General features: G+C 40.4%; 1 protein-coding gene across 4 annotated transcripts in view; it reads right to left on the reverse strand.

Moving 5' to 3' along the window:
* Positions 1–19,331, reverse strand: part of AMD1 (adenosylmethionine decarboxylase 1) — a 43,843-nt gene that overhangs the window by 6,143 nt on the left and 18,369 nt on the right. For all 4 annotated transcript variants that reach the window (XM_020805335.3, XM_078385069.1, XM_078385066.1 and 1 more), the window contains 5 exons: positions 10,962–11,048; positions 6,459–6,585; positions 4,587–4,689; positions 709–751; positions 475–619 (listed from right to left, as the gene is read on the reverse strand). In XM_020805335.3, coding sequence (XP_020660994.1) covers positions 475–619; positions 709–751; positions 4,587–4,689; positions 6,459–6,585; positions 10,962–11,048 — 505 coding nt within the window. The remainder of the gene's footprint in view (positions 1–474; positions 620–708; positions 752–4,586; positions 4,690–6,458; positions 6,586–10,961; positions 11,049–19,331) is intronic.

Raw genomic sequence — 19,331 nt, forward strand, 5'->3', positions numbered from 1 at the left:
GTCATCTTCTTCTGGTTGGTGCATAAGGGTGGAAGGCAGAGTTGGGGTAGAGCTTATATTACGAGCATCTTGGAAACTCATACTAGGGCTTATTTTCAGCTTAGGTCTTATTTTTGGGGAAACAGGTTAGCATGTATAAATGAGACAAAATAAATAAATGACCAATTTAAAAATTTCATTATCATGGAGCTATCCTGGGACACTACTATTCCACCTATATTTTCTTAACAGAAAATGAAGCTAAATACTTCTAATTACAAGCTTTATTACCCCTTAAATACAAGGCAATCCAACCTCAGAGACATATGCCTGCCTCATGGATCCTTATAATTTAACTTTCACCTAGCCTGGAGAACATATTGTGCTTATTTTACACCTAGCCAGATGGCTGATGAGGACAAAAGATCTACACAGCACTTGCTACATTGATGAGTCTAATCGTTTTCCATTAAGTGTTGAAGTTCAAAAACTTACACGAGTGACATCATTTGCAGTAACACCATCTTTCATGTAGAACTGGTCCATAACTTCTGGATCAAGCTCGCTCATCAGAATTTCCAACGTTTGATCTGGCTGATTGATTACTCGACTCTCTGAAAAATCTAGAGTGTACAAGTACCTGTTTAAAAAAAATTAAAAATCAGGAAATACAGAATGCTTTATCAAATTTGATAAAGGTTTTGAAATGGTTTTTAGAAGTGAACCTACCAGCAGTCAGAATTCATACGGCCCATGCAATAAGCTGCTCCATCTATGAAAAGACAAATGCAACCAATAGACATTAAAAAGGGCACCATCATTTTTTCTGTTTCAAGCTTAAAATTTATAAGTCCTGCATGAATTTTATTGCCTCTTCTAGGCTTCCATTCAATACAAAAGATCCACTCCAGTAACAGGCAGAGGACCCAAAATATAGCTATTCATAATAATAAATGCAACATTACTAACTTTTGATACTTTTCACTGTCTGCCTATTTAAGAACTTCCAGCTCTGGCTACTAACCTATACTCATTTACTACAAAATATTGCTGAAGTAACTTGGAAATATAGAGCCATGCCTGCTGATATTGATATCCAAACAAATTATTGTATTTGCCAAGTATTACACACACAAGTAAGTTAGCTAGTTCCATGATGGAATGAATGGGTTTGGTGCTAGACAATTATGACTACTGGGAGAGGGTGGGTAGGTATATGCCACCATAGGACTCTCTTGTTGCTGGCTGCTTCGCCTGGTCCAAGTGGGAACAAAGAGAAAGTATGTAGCAGTTAGTATTTAAAGGATAATTAGGATTGTAAACTTCAGATACAAGATAGGCTTGCAAAATGTAGCTACGCTAGAGATCACATTTTGAAGTTTCTTAGAATAAGGCTTATATTATTTATTTACTTAATTACTTACAGTGGTGCCTCGCAAGACGATGTTAATTCATTCCGCGAAAATCGCTGTTAAGCAAAAACATCATCTTGCGAAACATGTTTTTCCACTGAAATGCATTGAAAACCTGATAATCGGTTCCAATGGGAATGGATTGTCATCGTAAAGCGAAAACTGCCATAGGAAACATCATTAAGCAAAACACGGTTCCCAAGCGAAGACAGCCGTTTAACGAAACAGAGACCATTAAAAGACTCGTATAGTGAAGCAAGACCAATCTGTCAAAAACATCGTAAAGTGAAAAACAGGGACCTAAAATTTAACCGTCTTGCGAGGCAAGGTCCCTAACATCATAAAGCGAAAATCGCCCATAGGAAACATCGTTAAAAGAAGTGCAAGATTGCTCCGAAAACCTCATTGTAAAGTGAATTCGTCGTTATGCGAAGCAATCGTCTTGCGAGGCACCACTGTATTTATTTATTTATTTAACTTACATCCCACCCATCTAGTCGTTGACTACTCTGGGCTGCTTACAATAAGTAGAATAAAACAGTTAAAATTTAACAACAGAAAATTTAGGAACAGAAATGGAAAAGTTATGAGTTTGGTGAATAATGTGACTGAGATGAGCAAAGAGGCAGAATCTGAATTTGGCTTAGACCAAAAGGCCACACAAGCACTATCTTCTTTGTGGACTCTGTGAATGAATGAAACATGTGGTGGCAACATTACTGAAGCATTAAGAATCCTAATGAAGGGCTGAAGTAAAGTCTTTTCATAGGGTGAAATGGAGAGCAAATAAGGGGCCCAGGAGTTGGTAAGTGTTTAGACAACAGAGTGAAGAAGCTCACTGGGTGTCTGAGTAGTAGCAGCGAAAGATCTGTGGGAAGGAATTTCTGTGTACAGTAGTCCCACTGAAGCTGCGGTTTCAGTTATCTGCAGATGTCACTGCTCCAACTTTGCCTGCAGCACACACACGCACTTACTTTCTCCTCTTGCCCTTCCCTTCTTCTTGCTCTCATTCATTCTCTTTAACGGGTTCCCCCACATTTGTGGTTTCTGGTATCTACAGTTGATACTGGAACAGTTCACCCATGGATATAGATGTGGAGGAGAACTACTGTACTACTCTGAGGTGGCAACCTATTTTAGGGCGCTTGGGGTGTGTCACAGGGCTAAATCCAGATTCAGACATGCACAACTGAGTTATCAAGAAAGGGATTTCACTGATGTCATTCCTCTCCATCACCTGGAAATATTACACAGAGGATCAGTGTATGTACAGTGGATATAAAAAGTTTACACCTCCCCGTTAAGATGTCAAGTGTGTGATGTAAAAAAATGAGACGTAAATAAATCATTTCAGAACTTTTCCCACCTTTAATGAGACCTGTGAACTGTAGAACTCAGTTGAACAACAAACTGAAATCTTTCAGGTGGAGGGAAGTAAAAATAAAAAACTGAAAATACCCTGTTTCCCTGAAAATAAGACCTAAGATGAAAATAAGCCCTAGTATGATTTTCAGGATGTTTGTAATGTAAGCCCTACTCCCAAAATAAGCCGCAGTTAAGTGAAACCTTGCCCTCTGCCACTGTGCAGCACCTAGATGACACGACTGTATCTGAATAAATGTAGATTGTTGTACATAAAAAAAATAAAACATCCCCTGAAAATAAGCCCTAATGAGTTTTTTGGAGCAAAAATGAATATAAGACCCTACCTTATTTTCGGGGAAACACTGTAATATGGTTGCATCTGTGTGCACAGCCTTAAACTAACACTTTGTCGAAGCACCTTTTGATTTTATTACACCACTCAGCCTTTTTGGGTATAAGTCTATCAGTATGGCACATCTTGACCTGGCAATATTTGCCCACTCTTCTTTGCAAAAACACTCAAAATCTGTCAAAATGCAAAGGCGTCTCCTGTGCATAGCCCTCTTTAGATCACTCCACAGTTATTCAATTGGATTTGGTCTGGGTTCTAACTGGCTATTCCAAAACATTAATCATCTTCTGGTGATTAATGTTGATATGAATGAACGCTTTGGGTCATTGTTGTGCTGAAAGTTGAAGATCCTCCTCACGTTCAGCTTTCTAGCAGAAGCCTGAAGGTTTTGTGCCAATATTGACTGGTATTTGGAACTGTTCATAATTCCCTCTACCTTGACTAAGGTCCCTATCCCAGCTGAAGAAAAATAGCCCTAAAGCATGATGCTGCCACCATGCTTAACTGTGGGTATGGTGTTCTTTTGGTGATGCGCAGTGTTGTTTTTGCGCCAAATGTATTTTTTGGAATTAGGGGTGAAAAGTTCAACCTTAGTTTCATCAGACTGTAACACCTTTTCCACACATGCTTTTGGGAGACTTCAGATGTGTTTTTGCAAAATTTAGCTTCTGTCTTGCCATTCTACCCATAGCCCAGACATATGAAGACTATGGGAGATTGTTGTCACATGTACCAAACAGCCAGTACTTGCCAAATATTCCTGCAGCTCCTTTAATGTTGCTGTAGGCCTCTTGGCAGCCTCCATGACCAATTTTCTTCTAGTCTTTTTATCAATTTTGCAGGGATGTCAAGTTCTTGGTAATATCACTGTTGAGCCATCTTTTCTCCACTTGATGATGACTGTCTTCACTGTGTTCCATGATATATCTAGTGCTTTGGAAATACTTTTGTACCCTTCTCCTGACTGATACCTTTTAGCAATGAGATCCCTCTGATGTTTTGGAAGCTGTCTGTAGGTTGTGACTAAGAAAATGTCAGAAAAGACCTACTAGCACAGCTGATCTTTATTTGGGATTCCTCAGAGGCACTTCAAATGATTGTAGGGGTATACTGACTCCTACTTAACATGAGTCTGAATGTGATTGTTTACTGCTGAACACAGCTACATCTCCAGTTATAAGAGAGTGTGCATACAGATGCAACAATATTATATCAGTTTTTTATTTTTACTTCCCTCCATCTAAAAGATTTCAGTTTGTTGTTCAACTGAGTTCATAGGTCTCATTAAAGGTGGAAAAAGTTATGAAATGATTTATCTGTCTCATTTTTTTACATCACAGGCACATGACATTTTAACAGGGGTCTGTAAACTTTTTATATCCACTGTATGTATATAATTTTATACTGCCCATCTGACTGGTTCAATGGGTAATCTGTATTTATAAACACTATAGCAGAAAAGAAATGTATTTACTTACTTGGAAATATTTCATTAAGGAATTCTACTTCTTCCTGGAAATTCCTGTGTGGGTACTCTTGGTGAGAAGGCTTCATGAAATTCTTACGTGAATAAAAGAAGCTCTGAGGAATACAAGGTTTAAAGACAATAAGCAAGTTTCCTACAGTTCCATTAGGGTCAAAAGGCTATTCATCAACAAGTCTCTATATTCAAGGCTTTAGCACTACATATAGATTCATACTCTGTGTGTGTGCGTGCGTGCCTGCATGCATATTAAACTCAAGCAGCTACTGTCCCTCAAAACAAAATGCATCGACTTACCAACTAAGCAGAACAATTTATGATGATCAAAAGTATGGTGCTTTTAAAATTTATTACAAATTAATTTGTTAGCAATGTGAGTTAATTCCACTCCCCAATCACATTTTAATCACTAGAGTCATAAAACGAATTGTTTTATGCACCATCAAGTCACAACCCATGACAAACCTAGTAAGATTTTCAAGATATGTGAGATATTTAAGGATTTACCAGTGACACCCCACAGGTTTATACAGCTATAGGGAGATTTGAAACCAGATTCTTTGATTCTTAATCTGCCACTCCATCCATTATACCACACTAGCTCTCATGAATATATAATGCATTTAATAGTGTGCTTGTATATGAACAGTAACAACATCTATATTCTACAGAGCATTATTAATAAGAATCCCAGTTTGGGAGGTGGATACAAGAAACAAGTCAATTGAGAAATACACGGAAAGGAACTAGAAAAGAGTGCTCCTAGATTCTCTCTTGTTCTTTATATTTTGCCATTACATTGAGAGGCTTGCTAGGCAGAGTGAGGATATGATACAGTATGACGGCTAGCTTACAGGTTCTCTTTTTCATGGCCTACAGCCTTTAAATCAAAGTCTCCAAAAGGAACAGCAGGGCTTGTCCCCTATGCAACACAGTGTTACTTGAAACCAGCTTAATTTATTTTATTTATTAATTTTATTTATTTAACATATGCCGCCCACACTACCCAAAGGTCTCTGCATTCATATCAGTGTTTATGTTTCTCAACTCTGCTATAAGCATAACTTGCCCATATAACAAGAAGTTAGTATCTTTCTATTCCTGACAAAAGGGTATACCGGAAATTGGTTAATTCAACTTATCTTAAGGAAAGAATTAAACCACCCTGCCACCGATTAAGGTCAATATATCCTCAGGTGTAATTGAGCTAATTAAATCCCTCTATCATCTCCCTAAGCAATCTCTAAAAGGTAAAATTCTCCCAGAACAATTTTGACTAAGTTTGGAAACAAATATTCAGATTTTATGACAGGTATATAATGTACACATGTACACTCTCCAAAAAGATATGTTTAATAGGTCCTTTCCAACTCCCATGATTCTATGATTCTACAAATAGTGAGGCTAATGCTTTAAGGCGTCATATTCAATAAGATACTATTTTAAATACTAATATTCTATGGCTGAAAGCAGACTAGATCAAATCTGTAGCCAAATTTCTTGCAGTTAAGGCAAAATTATCACAACCAAAACACTGTTTAAACCGTTTCCATGACCTTCTTAAATCTACATCAGTGTAGTTTAAGTAAAATGATTTGACAGAACTTCAAAATCCACTATCATGCTTAAGTCAATATGCTTTCTACTATAGCAATGGTTCCCAGCCTTCGGTAACCCAGGGTTTTTTGGACTGCAATTCTCAGAACCTTCATCACCAGCTGTGCTGTCTGTGGTTTCTGGGAGCTGTAGTCCAAGGACACCTGAGTTACCCAAGGTTGGGATCCACTGTACTATGTAACCATCTGTTACTATGTTAAGAATGTTGAAAACTAATTTAGCATAGCTCCTTACCAAATTTTGGTCTTACCTGAATTGAGTCAAACCCACAGTATTCTCTAGCAAGCTCTAACAGGGGAACCAGTGCCTGCAGTAAGAGGGTGGTACCACATGTCTTCAAAATGAAACGTCTCTTGGAGACAAACATGCTACTCTCACTGAAAAACAAAATTAACAAAGTTAAAATTACTGTATATTCCTGAGCAGATTTGAGAAATACAAAATTTAACTGACATCAAATGTCCTTCTTCCCCTTTTAAAGCAATTAGGAAAGACTGGGATCCAGAGATTTTGGCTTAATGTATTAATTGAGCCATTATGTGTGGTCTCCATGTACCTTTCCCCCCCCCTATGCACCCCTCAAAAGAACTAAATGGTGGGGAAAGGGAATGTCACAGTGGGGCTAGTCAAGGCAGAAACAGTAAGCAATCTTCTTCTGCTGGCATATGCAGCATAACATAACACTACTGTGTTTCCCTGAAAATAAGACGGGGTCTTATATTAATTTTTGCTTCAAAAAAACACATCAGGGCTTATTTTCAGGGGATGTTTTATTTTTTTCATGCACAACCATCTACATTTATTCAAATACAGTCATGTCATTTTCTTCTGGTTGCTGCACAATGGCAGAGGGCAGGGTTTTACTTAACTGGGGCTTATTTTTGGGTAGGGCTCATATTATGAGCATCCTGAGAAATCATACTAGGGCTTATTTTCAGGTTAGGTCTTATTTTCGGGGAAACGGGATAGAAACTCCTTTCCCTACAGGAATTTCAAGTGATGCTGAATAGGTAACCATTGTCCCTTGCAAAAGGAGTTGCAGACTTCAATAAATAGAGTTAAGAACGCATTGGTAGTATTTACATGAAACAAACATACTAAAATATTGTACAACAAAGCTGTCTTTCTCTTACTGAAATTTTTAAGACATTTTGTGATACACTCTGATGAGGTGTGAAATATAAGTCAGTACCTCAAGAGAGGAAAGGATGTCCACAATGAAACATTCATTCATTTATTTTTATCTAAAAAGGTAATCAGTCACATGGGTCAAGATTGAACTGGAGGGAAAGGGTCTTAAACTTCCCCCCATATAATTTCTCAATTTAAAATCTCTCCCTGCGCCTGTTGCCCATGGGATAAATACCTGCCTCAGGGGAAAGGGTTTCAATTGGAAAAAAATTATCCATGTGGAAAGAATAGCCTGACTGCAGCACTAAATGAACTACAAAATTGCTTATATCAACCTATAACAACCACAAATATATAATTCCCAGCATCACATTTAATTTTGACCCTCAATCACAACTCATAACTAACTGAAACTGCCATCGTCCTCTTTCATCGGAGAAATGAAAATCTATGTAAAAACATAGAGGCTTAAAGACTTTTTTAACAGGTGAGAGCCAATGTGTTAAAGAAGGTTCTTCTATTTCCTTATGAAGACATCTGTCTCATGTAGGTCAAATCAGTATTTCTCAGCCTAGCCTGTCATAAGACTATGTATGCTTAATATTGCTCTGAAGTTGCTGAAGGAAGTATATAGTCAAGAAGTATGAGTTACGTATAGCTCCACAGTTCACTCTCTTCCTCAGCTTTTCCCACCTTTTATCTTTTCTGTAAACCTTTTTGTTCAACAAGGGGGATTTTCCTTTTCCCTTACTACTGAATTACTGGCTTGGGCTCCCTCTACTTTACATGGGAGACAGGACGGCACTCTGGGAGAAGATGTTGTCTTTCCACACCCTTTCCCACAATGTCCATGTGCGTACCTTTGTCAAATTTCTAAATATGCATGATGAGTTAGTTATTCTGGTGTATAATTATTTAATATCATTTTGTTAAGTATCATGATGTGTCATACCATGTTCAAATGCCATGCTGTATTAGTTGCTTTGGGAAATGCAACTAATACAGAACTACATAGCTCTTGTATTTTTAGTTTAGTATCTAGATCAGCAAGCAAGAAATCATTGGAAAACTTGTCCTATATCAACTGTCAAGCTTATTATTGTATTCTCTGGCTCTATTACATTCTATATCTGACTAATCATTAGCATACATGTGTAGCATCAACTGAGACTTTTTAAAACATTATCTCTACATTTTAATGCTGAATTCCCTCTTTATGAATGTCCCCCTAAGTGCTCATACAGCAAGAGATCACATACTTCTACATGTATCTTGCAAAAATAACATACTTTAATTTATGTAATGAGGGTGAAAGAGGAAAGTGCAAAAAACGGTCTGAAACTCAACATCAAAAAAACTAAGATCATGGCCACTGGTCCCATCACCTCCTGGAAAATTGAAGGGGAAGATATGGAGGCAGTGACAGATTTTATCTTCCTGGGCTCCATGATCACTGCAGACGGAGACAGCAGCCACGAAATTAAAAGACGCCTGGTTCTTGGGAGGAAAGCGATGACAAATCTTGAGAGCATCTTAAAAAGCAGAGACGTCACCTTGCCAACAAAAGTCCGAATAGTCAAAGCTATGGTTTTTCCTGTAGTGATGTACGGAAGTGAGAGCTGGACCATAAAGAAAGCATACCGCCAAAGAATTGATGCCTTTCAATTGTGGTGCTGGAGGAGGCTCTTGAGAATCCCCTGGACTGCAAGGAGAACAAACCTATCAATTCTAAAGGAAATCAACCCTGAGTGCTCCCTGGAAGGACAGATCCTGAAGCTGAGGCTCCAGTACTTTGGCCATCTCATGAGAAGAGAAGACTCCTTGGAAAAAACCTTGATATTAGATTAGGAAAGTGTGATGGCAAGAGGAGAAGGGGACGACTGAGGATGAGATGACTGGACAGTGTCTGCGAAGCAACCAACATGAATTTGACACAACTCCGGGAAGCAGTGGAAGATAGGAGGGCCTGGCGTGCTCTGGTCCATGGGGTCACGAAGAGTCGGACACGACTAAATGATGAATTTATGAAGAGTTATAAAAGAGCATAGTTGACCAACTGCATTTTTTTTCAATAAGGCACTAACTACAAACTAGTATACAGTGATCATGTTCATGTATAAAGTCACATGTCTCCACACATCATGTATCTATCTGAGCATGGTATGACGACGCTTAACAAAATGGTATGAAATAATTACCAGATAGCTGAATAATTGTACATATATAGAAATTTCAAAAAAGTCTTTCAAATATCATTATGGTGGGACATTCTCCCCCACAATATCACATGCCACTATATCTGGAGAGGACTACTGTGTATTAGTAAATGAAAGTATTATGTGGCACTTTTATGAATAATTGTGTGGCCATTTTGAAAAACATAGTAATATAGCTGTCCTCAGAGATACGGCGAAATAACATGCCTTCTTTCATTGCCATCTCATTTGCAAATATTGCAATAAGAAATTCTAAACAAAGTTTTAGTTTTATTTCAACATTTAAATCATGTTAAGTGCATATAATCATATTTTCTTCTAAAGAAACAGCACTGTCAAAGGGAAAACATCTACTATTCACAGTGTACTCAATGAAGTTTGCAACTGAGGTTTTTATTGGACCACAAAAAATTTATCAGATTGTCAAGCCAAGAGTCCAATCTAGGAAATAACAGGGCAAAGAAGTGTAAATTTTACATCAAGATGTACTTAAGTATAAAATGAAACTCAGTATTTCTATAGATTTCAACCTTTGTAAGAATTTTCTTACAGGGACATGGTGGCGCTGTGGGCTAAGCCGCAGAAGCCTGTGCTGCAGGGTCAGAAGACCAACAGTCGTAAGATCGAATCCACGCGACAGAGTGAGCTCCCGTCGCTTGTCCCAGCTCCCGCCAACCTAGCGGTTCGAAAGCATGCAAATGCAAGTACAGTGGTGCCTCGCTTAACAGGCGCCCCGTTTAACGACAAATCCGCATAGCGATGGCTTTTTTGCGATTGCATTGCGATGTTGCCCCATTTTCCCCCAGCTGACCGGCAGCGTCTTGGGAACGACCAAAAGCCCTAGCTGGCATTTTCCCCCAGCTGAGCGGTGGGAGCTTCCGAAGCCACCGCCGCTCAGCTGGGCGAAAATGCCGGAGGTGGCTTCAGAAGGACCGCGGGGGAGCCCTCCCAAAGGTCCCATTTTCGCACAGCTGATCGGCGGTTCCACAATGGCTGCCCGCTATGTAGCCTCGCTTTAGAGGCACCGAAAATGGCCGCCCCTATGGAGGATCTTCGCATAACGGTGAGTTTTCCCCACATAGGAACGCATTAAACAGGGGTTAATGCGCTCCTATGGGGTTTTTTGCCCCGTATAGCGACGAATCTGGATAGCGACAATTTATCCACAATGGATAATCGTCACTATGTGGGGCACCACTGTAGATAAATAGGGACCACCTCGGTGGGAAGGTAACAGCATTCCGTGCCTAAGTTGCACTGGCCATGTGACCACGGAAGGTTGTCTTCGGACAAAACACTGGCTCTATGGCTTGGAAACGGGGATGAGCACCGCCCCCTAGAGTCGAACACGACTAGACAAAAATTGTCAAGGGAAACCTTTACCTTTAAGAATATTCTTAACTTACCTGAGTACATAAGCTTCCTGCTTGTCAGTTTTTGTCACACTTATGATCAAACAATGCACATTCTCCAAAAGTTTGTCCCACTCAAACCTGTAGAAAGAAAACCAATAATGGACTTTTAGGTACAAATAAATTTTGTATCAATCAAATATTATTATGCCTCAAATGAAGCCACAAATGTGTAAAACAGAATTAGTTTAAATATCTCTCCAATAATGTAAGTATCACCACCATCATGGAAAACTGAAACTATTTATGCCTTTAAAATTCCTAAATAAAATTAGTAATCTGTCAATTAAAAATGAAAAGTAATGCAACATGTGGAAGAAGCAAGACATTTGTCTTTCCTGTTTCATTTTACCACATTAATACCAGAGCACTCATACTGTCTAATATACTCAGAGGGCATCTAAGCAGGCTCCCCCCCCCTTGAGTGGAAAGCTCAATTTATCTGCTCCCTTTCTCCCCTGGGCTTGAACACAAGGCTCCACCTTTGTCTCAGCAAGTTTCGTTGAGAGTTTGATATTCCCCTGAAAGCCCAGTGCTATTATCCAACGTCTCTGAGGATGAAGGATAGAGAAATTCTTAAGGCAATAGAAAAAGGAGCAAGTTAGCAGACAGAAAAACAAGTTTCCTATTGAGAGTAATACAGGAACTAGAACTGAAATATGGGGATGTTCTTCCCACTACAGGATGTACAGTGGACCCTTGACTTACAGACGGCCTGACTTACAGACTGAGATTTGACTTACAGACCAGAAAAAAAAAATGGAACAAAAACGGCCTGTTACGGGATTAATCGGTTTTCAATGCACTGTAGGTCAATGGAAACTTGACTTACAGACTTTTTGACTTGAGAACCGCCTTCCAATACGGATTAAGTTCTCAAGTCAAGACCCCACTGTATTAGCTCCTGAAATATTATTGGTCTTTAGATATTGTCTATTGAAGCAAGTGGGAGGAGTAACTCATTGTGAGGATGCCCTTCTCCTCCTTCATGAAAAGAAGGGGAGAATGGATAGACCAGGTGAAACTCTGTGGGCGTTGCAAAGAATTATGGAAGTGATCATCTCTGCCCGTTAGGCACTGCATAGAAAGCTTCTCAAAAAACATGAAAGCTGTAATCCCTTGTAGCTCCCATAGAGCCAAGCCCCATCAACTCATTACCCATCTTCTCCACAGATGAAGATGGCTAGTAGAGTCTGAAATAATTAGTTTAAGAATCCGAAACACTTGTCAAGACCTTCATTTCTTGATTAAAATCCTTGCAATATTGACTGTATTCAGCTGAGGGCTGTAGTCCATTAATTTCTAAAATCACATCCCTAATGACAGAAGTTGACCACATACAGCAAGTCTGGAGTGGCAGCACACAGAAGGCTATTTGAACTGTAAACTGCTAACAGTAATACTCATTTCACATGAGGGTGGATTTGATTTAAATCAAATTCATTTGAATCACAATTTTAATCAGAATTTAAATTTTTTAAAAAAATCTTTTTTTACAATTTAAATGAAAAGATTTCAAAAATTAAATTGTTATTTAAATCATGATGTAGAGATCAGTTTGGCTTTTTTAAAAAAATGATTTTTATACATCCTGTTCTACATGCAGCAAACAAGTCTCATGGTTTCCACAGAAGTACCACAAAAGTCACTAGGCACTGACACATGTACATATAGTTTATATTAAATAAATAAGAGATGCCTGTAGCAAAAGAACTTTAAGCTAAGAGATGTTTTGTCAGACTACCTACATTCAGAAAATTTGGTTTCTAATAGTACCACATGTTCTGTACAGCAACATGAAGAACAAGAAAAGTTTTTAGTCACACAATTATCTTATTCTCTATACAAGGGCACTATTTTAGATCACAGTTATAATTTTGTGAGGGTTCAGTCTTTGGGGCTTCCCAAGGGTTCCAAAAAGGAGTCGACGCTTTTGGTTCTGCATTTAACTGTGGTTTATTGCCCTCAACAACTGGAGCGTCAACATTAACAGGTGGTGGTTGCTTAGTCTCTTGCGCTGAGTCAAACTCAGGTAAGGGTACTTCATTATTGTTCGTAACCGTTGCAACATGTTCAAGTCCCCAAGGCCCAACCGGGACCTCCCCCAACCCGGGGTTGTCATAACCTTGCAAAAAGGGATTCAATAACGGGAGGGTCTCTTCGTCTCCCATCCACCCCCATGAGGGGTCTCCTTCACCTGGTGAGGCACTCCAGGGACCAGGTAACAGCCCATTTTCCTCAATTCTCCTACATGCCATGCTTGTTTGGCCGCCCTTTCCCTCTCACTTGCTTCCTTTGCCTCTCGCAGCTTTTTACGCCAGGCTTTGGCTTCCGTCTCTCCCCAATAGGAGGGCCTCTGCATTAGACCTCTCCTACGCCTCCGCTCAGCCTCCTCCTTGGGTACACGGACCTGTTCCCAGCGTCCGGTCCAAGGATCCTCGATCCACACCATTTCCCAACCACCAGGGATATTCCCCCTGCCCATGGTTATATCCCCCAACCCCCCTTCCTCCTCCTTCAACTCCACCTTCTCTTTTCCCTCCAAATCTTCCTTATTTGGCTCAGCAGCCATTAACCCTTTAAATGTCTCTTCCAAGTCACTGGTATCCACCGCACAGGATACCACCCCTTTTGGGGGGGTTTCAAGTTCAAAGTGTCGGTACCCTGGTCTTGCTTTCGACCCGGGGAAGCAGGAGGGCTGGTCTGTGTCCTCTTTGAGGTTTTTAAGAGAGTCGGCTCCACCAGAAAGACCCGCAGAGGTCGGTCTTTCCCTTCACAAATTTGTTTTTATGTAATTGCACCAATAGGAATCAGTCTCATGTTTAAGAAAAATACTTGGCCAAACACAAAGCTAATCTTTAACATCAATGATCTGAAGAAAAATTAATTAAGCCCTTTTACAAGGCAAGCACATCTCATCACAATAGGATGCAATATCTATGTCCCAACAGTTCTTTGCAATCATTTCCAGTGATACAATGGTTTCTGATACACATGCACTGGAAAGGGACACAATGCCTTATCTGCCCACTTGAATGGGTAGGACACACATTGTATTTAGGTACTTTCACACCTCCATCTAGCATTTAATGCAGAGCCACTGGCCAGTTGATATACCCACTTTATCACCCTTCTAAGGAAGTAGGAATGTAGGCAATGCTAGAAGAAAATATACTCATCTTCTTAATCTCTTCCACTTTTACAAAAAGCAAGATAATGGATAGTCTCCAGGCTTACTACTGAGTAAGGAAGTGGTGCAAGACAATTCTGCTGTAGCAGAGACCACAAGGTGCATTGCTCAGGCTTGTCAATTTCCTTCCTTTATGATACATGCTTCCCCTACTCTCCCCTTTTGTGTACTGGTCAATTAATAGGAAGAAGAGCCAGGCACAAACAGCTATAAAATTTTTATTAGTAAGGCACTATCATGCTTCTTCTTGCAAAGAAGACTCCCTGGAAAAGACCCTGATGTTGGGAAAGTGTGAAGGCAAGAAGAGAAGGGGATGACAGAGGACGAGAAGAATGGACAGTATCACTGAAGCTACCAATGTGAATTTGACCAAACTCTGAGAGGCAGTGGAAGACAGGAGGGCCTGGTGTGCTCTGGTTCATAGGATCATGAAGAGTCGGACACGACTTAATGACTAAACAGCAACAACAATCATGCTCAGGGACCAACATGTTTTGGATCATCTGGAGAGGCCGTTTTCAGACAGCAACAACTTTCTCCTGCCCTAAAGAAACACGTATGGCAGGACTTCTGTCTGCAGTATTACAGTGATATTCAAAGCAATCCATGTGGTCTCTAAAATAGAACGTGGATGCAAGAACAAACCACTGACTAGTCATACCATGAGATTTCATCCCTGTTTCACTAAACAGGACAATGTCCTGCTACATTCTGAGCCTCACTAAGCCACAACAGAGTCATGTCAAAGTTTCTCTAGGTTCCAGACAGGTGAACTAACTTCTTCTCATCAACAAGAACTGGTTAGATTATTTCAAATTAAAATCTTCTCCTTTACCTCTTGTCTACCAGTCATAACACCATCAAGTCAGTGATACTCACACCATTACAAAAAAGCAAGAGCAGAAAAATAGTCAGGAATAGGTATCGATCAATCAAGCCCTTATATGTCTTTCATCTTGTATTTGGCCTCTCCCTATTTGCATATTGCTATATTGGAACTCTGACAAAAACAGAAAAGCTAGACTAGTAATATGCCAGTTTCCCATGTAGTGGCCTTAAATCATAGACTTCATTAGGACTTTTTGTGATCTGTACCTCTATCAACTGGCTGGACAGCTCAGTGAGTAATGTATCTGGCTGAAGAACCAGACGCTGGGAGTACAATTCCTGATTGTGACTTTTAGAAGAGTCGGCCTCTGTATCCTGGGCACGCTGCACAGTCCTAGCTCTACTCCACCTCATTGATGGAAGTTGTAAAGGTTTCTAAATACTGGATACATAGAAAACTCTGGAAAACTTTGCCGTAAGTCAGAAGTGACTTGAGAGTAATAATAATAATTGTGTGCTATGTCCACAAAACCAGAGCGAAATACAGTGATGCCTTGACTTACGAACTACGAACAATTCGACTTATGAACAACTCTGTTCACAAAATTTTGCTTCGACTTGTGAACAGAGCTTTCACTTATGAACAAAAATGCAGAAAAAGTGGGAAATGAACTTTGGACTGCCTGGTACTGTAATTTTAGAGTGTAAAATTGGTTTAAAAGGTGCTTGGTTTGGTTTGAAGCTGCTTGGTTTTGAAAGTGTTTTGTTTAAAAGGTGTTCGTTCCCTCCCTCCCCCCTTTTCTGCCCTTATTTTAACCTTAGGTCATTTTAGGTTAAAAAAATTCTCCCCCTAGTGGTAGAGGACGGAGTAACTGCTTTTGCATAGTTCCTATGGGAACGAATGCTTTGACTTACAAACAGTGCCTCTACATAAGAACAAAAAACAGCCGAAATGGATTACAGTGGTGCCCCGCATAGCAACGATAACCCGTTCCGAAAAAATTGTCGCTATGCGGGGCAAAAAAGCCCATAGGAATGCATTAAAACACGTTTAATGCGTTCCTATGGGCAAAAAACTCAACGTTATCCAGAAATCCTCCATGCCGCCGCCATTTTCGTTGCCCGGTAAGCGAGGAAAGGGCGCGAAAACACTGTGGGCGGCCATTTTCTTTACCTGGCAGCCATTTTGGAACCGCCAATCAGCTGTTAGAAAAAACATTGCTATGCGAAAATCAGTAAGCTTAACACTTAGCGATCATCGGCCATCTAAAACATCGTTATGTGATCACAAAAAACGCGTCGCTATGTGATTCGTCGTTAAACGAATTGCTCGTTATGCAGAGCACCACTGTAATCGGTTTTTCAATGCATTCCTATGGGAAATGCTGATTCAACTTATGGACATTTCAACTTATGAGCAGGTACTGTAACGGAATGGATTAAGTTTCTAAGTCGAGGTACCACTGTAATATAACATGTTCACTTGCTGAAATGTTGAAACCATTACTAGAACCTACAAAATAATGTGTAACACTTAAAGATGTTGCCTGTGGCACACTGCTTTTAGTAAGCAATGATACTATATTGACAATCTTTTTATATGTTTTAACTACACTGCAGTTTGGGACGCATATGTTTACATTTTATTTCCCAAACATCACTTTTTACTTTTGAGGGGATTTCATTTTTTTGTTTAGTCGTGTCCGACTCTTCGTGACCCCATGGACCAGAGCACGCCAGGCCCTCCTATCTTCCACTGCCTCCCGGAGTTGTGTCAAATTCATGTTGGTTGCTTCGCAGACACTGTCCAGCCATCTCATGGGGATTTAGGCAAATTAAAATCAATTTAAAAGTAAGGTTTTACTAAATACAGTGGTGCCTCACTTGACAAGGATAATCTGTTCCAGCGAAATCACTGTAAAACAAAATCATCGTCAAGTCAAAGTAAAAAACCCATTGAAATGCACTGAAAACCGGTCCAATGGGTGAAATACTTCAGCGTCCAGCGAAGATCCTCCATAGGGTGGCCATTTTGCGGTGCCTGTATAGCTAGGAATCTGTCCTAAAACAAAGCGGGGAGCCGTTTTGAAAACCCGACAATCAGCTGTTTTGATCGTCGTTAAGTGAAAAATCGGTTCCCAAAGCAGGGAACCGATTGTCAAACGGAAAAAAAAACATACAAACATTGTTTGTTAAGTGATTTCCTCATTGTTAAGCGATTTCCTCATCTAACGAGGGTAATCATCAAGTGGGGCACCACTGTAATGGCTAATTAGAGATAGGATATTTGCATTTGCCAGTGAATACGAATATCCCAGACCTAGGTGGTGGAAATCCTAGTCCCGCCAGCCCAAACCGACCTTGTTCACTTACAGATGACCACACTGTGCACATGGCTGGTGTCCTGCTTACCACTCCAATGCTGGATGAAGCCTGGTTGGTGCTGCTCCACCTTCCTGCTCTTCTGGCTACTCCAGCCAGGAGAAAGATGATGAGTCTCCCTGCTCAGCTGCTGAGTGGCCAGAAGAGCAGGAAGACAGACCAGTACCAGCCAGGCATCTTTCAGCACTGGTACAACAACCAGGATGCTGGTCCCATAAGTGGACAGGTCAGTTTGGGGAGGCAGTACTGGGGTTCCCAGCCTCCTTAGATGGGTGATTCATAGTTGTTAATACAAATACAGTGGTGCCTCGCAAGACGAATATAATTTGTTCCAAGAGGAGCGCTGTCTTGCAAAAATGGGTTCCTATACGAACCTCGCAAGGTGAAAATAATCCATTCATCTTGCGAAGCATTGGTCTTGCGAAAAACATTCATCTTGTGAAGCACGGCCATAGAAGAAGCAGAATTATGAGGCACCACAGCGACAGCAAAAACCATTCGTCTTGCGGGTTTTTCGTCCTGAGAGGCGTTCATATTGCGAGGCACCACTGTATACCCCATCACTAATAATAATGTGTTATATCAAAGCTATCCTCTCTATTACAGTGAAAAAAAAGTCATATCAGCAATGACTACATCACCTCCCCATTTTCATGAATCAAAGCAAGTTCCAAGGTGGGCCAAAGGAACTGATACACAGCAGTAAAGCAAAATATGAACTTTACATTTTACTTCTTGATTACACTGGGAAGGCTACCAAATATTTTTTCCAGAAGTTCTACCACTTCAGTATATGTCTGAAACATGGCCAGACACGTTTCTGCATCTTATACCGTAATTTAGCACAAACTGATAACAAGTCTGTCAGTTTAACTTAAGCTTTTGAATATGTATTCTACAATTCCAAAACCTGTCTAGACCACTTAATTCTAGCTAGCGGCCAACTCCCAGCAAGCAACAAAAAAGGAATATAGAATATTGTGGCCTGCAATCCACAATAAAGGGAACTTAATGGGCAGTAAGATATGAAGCACACATGTGGCCAACTAAGCTGTTACAATAGAGAATGTATATGAGTAAACAGTACTAAAAATAAGGCTTTAACAGTAGTGAATTGGAAGCCACAGAGAATGTCTAAGCACAGCAAGTTGGTAACATAAGGGGAGACAGTTATAATATTAATGCAACAGATTTTACCAGTAGCTAGAGACGTACTGTGTGTAGCATGTTCCTGCAAACCAAAAGATTCCTACCAGCCACAGGAGAGCATAGTGTATCTACTGAGTAAAGCTGAGCCACAGCAAAAGCTTGAGAATTTATCCTTCAACTATTGCAACACAGATTCTTTGATGTTACTAGTTATACCTACTATTCATGCTTGTTTAGCACACAATTCAGAAATGAGCTCTAGTATTTAAGACAGATTCTGAGGCGCCCATTGTCTCAAAATAACGCTTGAATAACATGGGCTTGGAGCTAGAAAAGCATGCAGTGGTAGCTTGGCTATTAGCATGAAAAGGCATTTTGCTGCTGTCTGGAAAAGAAAGAGCCATATCTATTCTGTTGTAGAGAACACGATACTCTGTAAATAGAAATGCTTATCTTGGCAATTATAGGCCTGTTGCCAATGTTTCTTTCCTTAGCACAGTGGTAGAGAGGGTGGTGGCTGACCAGCTTCAGGCCCTTCTGGATGAAACCAATACCCTGGATCCGTTTCAGTCTGGCTTCAGGACGCGCAATGGTACGGAAACAGCACCCTGGTCACCCTGTTTGAAGACCTCCTGAGGGAGGCCGACGGGCCTTTCTCGATCTCTCAGCCGCCTTTGATACCGTCGACCACGGTATCCTTATGGGGAGGCTCTCTGAGCTGGGGATTGGTGGTCTGGCATTAGCCTGGCTCCAATCCTTCTTGGAGGACTGTCCCCAGAGAGTACGGCTTGGGGACAGTGTATTGCCTCAGTGGA

The sequence above is a fragment of the Pogona vitticeps genome, chromosome 1, assembly GCF_051106095.1.
Source record: "Pogona vitticeps strain Pit_001003342236 chromosome 1, PviZW2.1, whole genome shotgun sequence".
Taxonomy (NCBI): Eukaryota; Metazoa; Chordata; class Lepidosauria; order Squamata; family Agamidae; genus Pogona; species Pogona vitticeps.